Source organism: Diorhabda sublineata, chromosome 5 (genome assembly GCF_026230105.1).
Source record: "Diorhabda sublineata isolate icDioSubl1.1 chromosome 5, icDioSubl1.1, whole genome shotgun sequence".
NCBI lineage: Eukaryota > Metazoa > Arthropoda > Insecta > Coleoptera > Chrysomelidae > Diorhabda > Diorhabda sublineata.
This window is the reverse complement of record NC_079478.1, coordinates 37,089,974-37,098,765: the sequence shown is the minus strand read 5'-3', so window position 1 is coordinate 37,098,765 and position 8,792 is coordinate 37,089,974. Positions and strand designations below refer to the sequence as shown.

The 8,792-nt window shown below is 29.1% G+C and overlaps 1 protein-coding gene across 1 annotated transcript; it reads left to right on the top strand.

Moving 5' to 3' along the window:
* The first annotated feature begins 6,445 nt into the window (after positions 1–6,445).
* Positions 6,446–7,859, top strand: LOC130444045 (uncharacterized). Its single transcript, XM_056779015.1, has 2 exons — positions 6,446–6,616; positions 7,206–7,859. The coding sequence occupies exons 1-2, from the start codon at positions 6,614–6,616 to the stop codon at positions 7,665–7,667; spliced, it is 465 nt and encodes a 154-aa protein (XP_056634993.1). The 5' UTR covers positions 6,446–6,613; the 3' UTR covers positions 7,668–7,859.
* Positions 7,860–8,792: the final 933 nt, after the last annotated feature.

Below are 8,792 nucleotides of genomic sequence, written 5' to 3'. Positions count from 1 at the left end.
GAAGAGCTCTGAAGATGACGAAGTTTGTGCCAAAAAATCTGACTCCTGACCTGATCTGGAAGGTTTGTGGTGAGGGTAGGGAAGTAAATTGAAGGGAAGCATCCGTATAAACAATGATTTTTATAATAAAACCCCTTTTTTCGTAACCAGTCTCGTTATTTATTAACCAGACCTCGTATAAGACATTTTAACGCAATTTACATAAAAAGGGACCGGCCTAATTTTTAATTTTTTATTTCTAAATCGTTTTCGATGTTGTATTGATACAAAAAATTACAAAATTGTGTCGAATTTTTCCATCAAATCATTTTGGTTTGTTCAACTTGTTCCAAGTGAATTTTTTAAAGTTTGTGCCAAAAAATCTGACTCCTGACCTGACCTGGAAGGTTTGTAGTGAGGGTAGGGAAGTAAATTGAAGGGAATCATTCGTATAAACAATGATTTTTATAATAAAACCCCTTTTTTCGTAACCAGTCTCGTTATTTATTAACCAGACCTCGTATAAGACATTTTAACGCAATTTACATAAAAAGGGACCGGCCTAATTTTTAATTTTTTATTTCTAAATCGTTTTCGATGTTGTATCGATACAAAAAATTACAAAATTGTGTCGAATTTTTCCATCAAATCATTTTGGTTTGTTCAACTTGTTCCAAGTGGATTTTTTAAAGTTTGTGCCAAAAAATCTGACTCCTGACCTGATCTGGAAGGTTTGTAGTGAGGGTAGGGAAGTAAATTGAAGGGAATCATTCGTATAAACAATGATTTTTATAATAAAACCCCTTTTTTCGTAACCAGTCTCGTTATTTATTAACCAGACCTCGTATAAGACATTTTAATGCAATTTACATAATAACGGACCGGCCTAATTTTTAATTTTTTATTTCTAAATCGTTTTCGATGTTGTATCGATACAAAAAATTACAAAATTGTGTCGAATTTTTCCATCAAATCATTTTGGTTTGTTCAACTTGTTCCAAGTGAATTTTTTAAAGTTTGTGCCAAAAAATCTGACCCCTGACCTGATCTGGAAGGTTTGTAGTGAGGGTAGGGAAGTAAATTGAAGGGAATCATTCGTATAAACAATGATTTTTATAATAAAACCCCTTTTTTCGTAACCAGTCTCGTTATTTATTAACCAGACCTCGTATAAGACATTTTAACGCAATTTACATAATAACGGACCGGCCTAATTTACAATTTTTTATTTCTAAATCGTTTTCGATGTTGTATCGATACAAAAAATTACAAAATTGTGTCGAATTTTTCCATCAAATCATTTTGGTTTGTTCAACTTGTTCCAAGTGAATTTTTAAAGTTTGTGTCAAAAAATCTGGCTCCTGACCTGATCTGGAAGGTTTGTAGTGAGGGTAGGGAAGTAAATTGAAGGGAAGCATCCGTATAAACAATGATTTTTATAATAAAACCCCTTTTTTCGTAACCAGTCTCGTTATTTATTAACCAGACCTCGTATAAGACATTTTAACGCAATTTACATAATAACGGACCGGCCTAATTTTTAATTTTTTATTTCTAAATCGTTTTCGATGTTGTATCGATACAAAAAATTACAAAATTGTGTCAAATTTTTCCATCAAATCATTTTGGTTTGTTCAACTTGTTCCAAGTGAATTTTTTAAAGTTTGTGCCAAAAAATCTGACCCCTGACCTGATCTGGAAGGTTTGTAGTGAGGGTAGGGAAGTAAATTGAAGGGAATCATTCGTATAAACAATGATTTTTATAATAAAACCCCTTTTTTCGTAACCAGTCTCGTTATTTATTAACCAGACCTCGTATAAGACATTTTAACGCAATTTACATAAAAAGGGACCGGCCTAATTTTTAATTTTTTATTTCTAAATCGTTTTCGATGTTGTATCGATACAAAAAATTACAAAATTGTGTCGAATTTTTCCATCAAATCATTTTGGTTTGTTCAACTTGTTCCAAGTGGATTTTTTAAAGTTTGTGCCAAAAAATCTGACTCCTGACCTGATCTGGAAGGTTTGTAGTGAGGGTAGGGAAGTAAATTGAAGGGAATCATTCGTATAAACAATGATTTTTATAATAAAACCCCTTTTTTCGTAACCAGTCTCGTTATTTATTAACCAGACCTCGTATAAGACATTTTAATGCAATTTACATAATAACGGACCGGCCTAATTTACAATTTTTTATTTCTAAATCGTTTTCGATGTTGTATCGATACAAAAAATTACAAAATTGTGTCGAATTTTTCCATCAAATCATTTTGGTTTGTTCAACTTGTTCCAAGTGAATTTTTAAAGTTTGTGTCAAAAAATCTGGCTCCTGACCTGATCTGGAAGGTTTGTAGTGAGGGTAGGGAAGTAAATTGAAGGGAAGCATCCGTATAAACAATGATTTTTATAATAAAACCCCTTTTTTCGTAACCAGTCTCGTTATTTATTAACCAGACCTCGTATAAGACATTTTAATGCAATTTACATAATAACGGACCGGCCTAATTTACAATTTTTTATTTCTAAATCGTTTTCGATGTTGTATCGATACAAAAAATTACAAAATTGTGTCAAATTTTTCCATCAACTCGTTTTGTTTTGTTCAACTTTTTTAAATGGTCTAGACGTACATTAACTGTACTAAAATAGGGTTATAAATATTTCTTGGGTTAATTTTTTAGTTGTAAACGTTAAATTACAAACGAAGAGGTTGAAAGTGATTGGAGAAAAAGTTTCCAACTCCACGGCTGTACAACTTCATGAATTTTGTATCAAATGTTGTCCAACAACTTCGTTTGAAATGCTAATACCTTTAAAAGCTCAATTGACGGCGAAAAAAAACGAAAATTAAAGACAAAACACGTTATAAACTCATCAAACTTGGAAAAATATCGAAAAAAAGTTGTTCGAAACAATAATTTCGTTCGAATTAACTCAAGTATTCCGTTGGACTATTATTTTTGAGGTTATTTTCATCGTCTCCCAATTTAATCCCTTATTAAGCCCTTGATGTCACTTTTAATGAATGGATGAATAATTTGCGGCTGGAAGGGGACATCAACGAATCAATAATTACTCTTTAAAGGGTTAATTGGTATAATAGGTCTCCCCGTTCAAGGTCGACGCATCGGGGGGTTCAAATCTATCCAAATATCCGTTAAACGTACGGGGGGTGCGTGAAAATCTAAAAATTACGCCAATATTCAAACTACAAATTTGAATTCGTTAATATCTTTTGATATACCTCGTATATTTTATTATTATTGATAATAACGATTCTTCGCGGTATCGGGAATCCCTTTTATTCTACAGGATGCACAATAATACGTGAATCATTCTTGAATTTATTCCTATTTGTATATACACTACCGGTCAAATGTTTTTGCCCGCAATTTGATGCGTTTTCACGGCGAAAAGACCGAAATTTGAGGTTAGAACGTGAAATATGTTCGAGGAACTTACTGAAAATTGTATATGAATATCATTTAAAGTGTTTAACTGACTAAAAATTGTATAATCGCGGAAATTCCCAACCGAATATATTTTATCGCCGTTCACGAGGAAGTAGATTCGTCAGAAAAACCATTTTCGATATTATAATCATAAAAACTAAGTGTGACACTCATGCTAATAACAAATATGTGCTGATGAGACTTAAAACCACGAAAATCGGTTTAAAAATGATAAATTTCGTTTTCGAAAAACTAATAACTACTAAAAATACCTTAAAACCGCAATTTTTTGTATAAAAAATACTGTTAAATCATTAAAACGATCTTATCGTTCATAAACAACAAATATAGTAACAAAAATCTTACGCTGAAGAGGTTCAATAACTGAAATCGGTGTATTAACGAAATTTTGTTATTAAAAATTTTTTTTTCAGAAACACATCGTTATTTTTATGATTTTTATCGGTTTTGTAACGTCTCAAAGACGTTTCTACGTCGGAACAAGATTTATAGCGAGTAATAGCTTTGAAACGATCCAGAAATTTAACGAACCAAAAGTAGAATCAAGATTTGGTGATTCTAAATCGAAACCAGCTCGATATTCGACTGTATTTGCACCAAAAAATGAACGGAAACAAGATTTACCATATTGGTACATAAAATCCGATCAAATTAGAACAAAATTAGGGTTAAATAACGTAAAAAATCGAGAAAATTCCGTTAGTGTTGTAGAAAATCCAAATGTTAGTAATTCCTTCAAGTCCTTTGTTCAAGAAAAATATAAAAATAATGTATACGATCCTTCAACTGACGCTTGGTTTACTGAAAATTTTTGAAAATACAAAAATTAATTATTTCGCGTTTTTTTTGCATATTTTTTACCTCGTATACTATTAAAAATATCATAATCTCATTACATTGTTAATTTTATACTATACACCCCTTTTTTTCACAATTTTAATAATTAAAATAATTTCCGATATATTACTAATCATAGAGGACATACTGTATATATATACACACGATAATATAAATCAAATTTTCATATTACGACCAATAAATAAGAATTTTATTGTTAAATAACAAATATTCCGATTTAATTAATAAATTTTCACCTAATTTGACTGTACTATATAATTAAATAAACAATTTGGAGAAAAAAATTATAATGCTAATGGATATTTACGTTTTCTACGTGAAATTAACGATGTTATAAATGCTGTTAATAACAAAATATTTCTTTATTTACTATATTATTCAATTAAATTGTATTTTACAGTATATTAAAATATAAATAAAATATTTGATATATATAAATATAAAAATATGTTTTTTTTCTTTTTCAATTTGCTCAACAAAAACGTGTAGTATCATTGGTTGCCTAACTAACTATTATTAAGTGTATTACTAGTTATCTAACAACAGTATACACTAGATTCTGATAAAAAATTTCGTTTCTATCTAATAATTATATATAATTATGACATATTTACTCGAAGTAAAAACCTAATTATCATATTTTTACAATAACAATGTTTTTATTATATTTTTAATTAAATGAAATAATTTAGTTGGCAACACGAGATGAGATATTTCAGGGAAGACGTTATATAATCATAGTCACAATTAGCTGTCAAGAAACATAATGTTGCCAGCTTTATTTTATTATCGGTCATTTGGATTATCAATCTGGGTTTATGAACAAGAAAATTCGTAATAAAATATTTAATGCTATATAAAAATATTCAGAATGTAGCCTGATCTCGAATATTGTTTATATTGTAATACGATAACTATGAACAAGTACAAATTATCGAAATAAAATAAGCGATTATTTTATTATTCTAAAAAAATATTCAAAATTTATTGTTATTTCCTGGTGTTTGAATTTTATTAATTCGTAATCCACATTATGCTTAAATATAAACCTAACAAATAAACTGTCTATGGAACTAATACGGCAACACTGCTACCATAATTGCGAAATTATGACCGTTGCTACTATCCAACCTACATTGCTAATAAAAGATTCTGTGGCATATTACGAATCTGTTTTTTATAAATAAATTATTAATTCAATTAATGTATGATATAAAAAAGTTGTTGAAAAATTTAAAACTTCAAGATTATGCATTTATTTTTAGTAACGCTTTTATATATATTCAACTTTAATAAGGTTTTAAGGAAAGGCAGGACAGAAATAAATCCGGACAGACAGACGACTTTTCACTTAAAATTGAAGTCGATATAAAAAATTTAAAAATTACAATTATCGTAAACCGAAAAATTATTTCATAATATCTGGTTTATTCCAATTAAAAGTCTAATAATATTTTAAGTAAATTAATACGAGTGTATATATGGTTGCCTATTTAATTTCGTTTTGTACTAAACAGAATATCTAAATAATATTCTTTTATTATATAATTTAATATAGTTATAAAAAGTTATTTTTAAGTTTTTAGTAGTAAATATATCTAGAATTCTACAATTTTTTTAAGCAATTTTATAAAAAAAGGTTCTGTATATTTGGTTGCCTATCTCGTTATATCTAATGTCTCGTATACAGACTTAGTATTAAGATCAAGTTTTCGGTAACAAAAACTTCCAAGTTTAATCCGAACATTAAAAGCCTCGTCATTTGTAACAAACTTTCGAAAATCTGAAAGCTACTCTGCAATTAACAACAGACTTAGTAACTATTAGTGTCATTTCCTAAACTTTGTTTCCGGTCTTATCATAACCTAGAAACTTACTCGATGTGTTTTAAGTATAATTTTTTATACAAAATTATATTAATTAGAGTGATATTATTTGATATAATATGCAAAAGTGTTCAAGTTTTTTATCCAATTAACTCTCATTTGGCTGTTCCACTCTGTATAATACGTTAACGTATTTAAATTATGACTAATTAAATTTGTTACGGTTGAAGAATTTACAAAATACAGTAAAATACGATCATTACTCAGCAGAAATTAAAACAAATGCGTGTGCTTTTGTTTAATGTGGTTTCCAACACGATTTCGCCTATACCAGTAAATTTAGTGACTGGAATTAATTGGGAATTCCTCACTACTATCGGTCTAAATAAATAAGTTGCAGACCACGGTTGACTAGCCAGTCGATCGTTGAGTCAAATCGTGTACGTTGCGATCTGGTTTTTGCATCTAATTAATATGGTAAGTTTTGTTTTTATTTTTTTGTAATTCGTAAACTAAATATTAACATAAAGTGTTTATAGTGTGAAACAAATATTAAGCGTAGTATTTAAGTAAAAAATATAGTCAGAAAGTGGAACGTGTATAAATATACGGAAAGTTACAAACAAAATAACGTCATTTCCAGTCGTAAATTCTGACAAACATATTTGTTTTTTTATGTATGTATAGGTTAGAGGGTATCTTCTTTTTTCAAGGTTCTCTTCTTCTTCCAACGAACTATAAAATTATAGTAAATACAATACGTGTTGTCAAATTTATTTAATAATATTTTTGTGACCTTGTGACCAATTATTATCATAATTTCGTTGTTCAATCGAAATACACCCGAAATGCGTTGTAGAATTTATTTCCGTTACGTCATACATAATACAGTGCGAGTCAATACTAAAATCTAACAAACAAAACATGAAATTAATCAGCTACGTCATCGACTAAAGTATACGGTTAAATTAACAAAATAAACATGAAATTAGTAATTAACGTCGGTGTTGGAGGGATATGAATTGTTAATTAATCGCATAAATTTATGAAAAAAATTTATTTACAGAATTTTTTTTTTGTAATCGCCGTTTTTATGGTGGCTACTTCGGCTCAACGTCCTTCTTTCGCGGGATCAGGACCAAAATCGTCCATTCTAGGTTCGAGCGGATCAACATCAACAGTAAATTTAAATTCCAGATTTAATACGGTGGATAGTACAAGCGAGAGGATACCAATCGACGCGCGCGGCGACGTAGATCTAGTAAATCGTATAAAAACTTGGCCTAGAGAAAATTGGCCTTATTGGTATGTAAATGCCGAGATTATAGAGAAACAAAGAGGTACTCCGGTTCGTACCAACGTTGGTACTACGTCTAGCGATACCGCGCTGATAAAAAATAGATTTGGGGGCGGTAGTGGACAAATCCAAGTGAAAAATAAGTTATCTTTCGATACTTTTATTGATAATAAGCAGAAAACATACGAATATGATCCACTGACTGACGCTTGGTATGCCAAAAAGAACTAAAACCGAATGGGGCTTCGAAATTAAATTTTTTTAAGGAGACTGTTGTTAACCAATGACTGACTCAGTTTTATAGGAGAGAAATTTATTAGTTTTAAGACCTATACGACTGACGATTATCTTAATTTTAATTTAAGTTCGCTCGAACGTCTTGAACGGTGGTTATGTCGATGTATATTTCAATTTTTTGTACCATTACATATCAAAAAATGTAAAAATCTATATTTTTATATCTAATAAATATGTTTTTAACTATTTTTTTTTCTTATTATCCATTCTGAACTCACTAATAACGTAAACAAGTGAAACAATTTCCGGGACAACCTATATAAATGATAAAATTTGCATAGTAACTAATTTTTTACGAAATTTAAAAAAGTGGGACATCCTATATAAATAAAAGTGCTCTCAAAGTAGTTATATTGATATAAAAAAAATGAGACATTCTTTACAAATAAAGGAAATTCCAAAAACCAGCTTGATAATTGTAAAAATGCTGGGACACCCTGTATAAATGATCAAATTTGCATAGTAACTAATTTTTTCACGAAATTTAAAAAAGTGGGACATCCTATATAAATAAAAGTGCTCTCAAAGTAGTTATATTGATATAAAAAAAATGAGACATTCTTTATAAATAAAGGAAATTCCAAAAACCAGCTTGATAATTGTAAAAATGCTGGGACACCCTGTATAAATGATAAAATTTGCATAGTAACTAATTTTTTACGGAATTTAAAAAAGTGGGACATTCTATATAAATAAAAGTGCTCTCAAAGTAGTTATATTGATATAAAAAAAATGAGACATTCTTTATAAATAAAGGAAATTCCAAAAACCAGCTTGATAATTGTAAAAATGCTGGGACACCCTGTATAAATGATCAAATTTGCATAGTAACTAATTTTTTATGAAATTTTAAAAAGTGGGACATCCTATATAAATAACAGTGCTATTAAAGTAGTTATATTGATATAAAAAAAATGAGACATTCTTTATAAATAAAGGAAATTCCAAAAACCAGCTTGATAATTGTAAAAATGCTGGGACACCCTGTATAAATGATCAAATTTGCATAGTAACTAATTTTTTACGGAATTTAAAAAAGTGGGACATTCTATATAAATA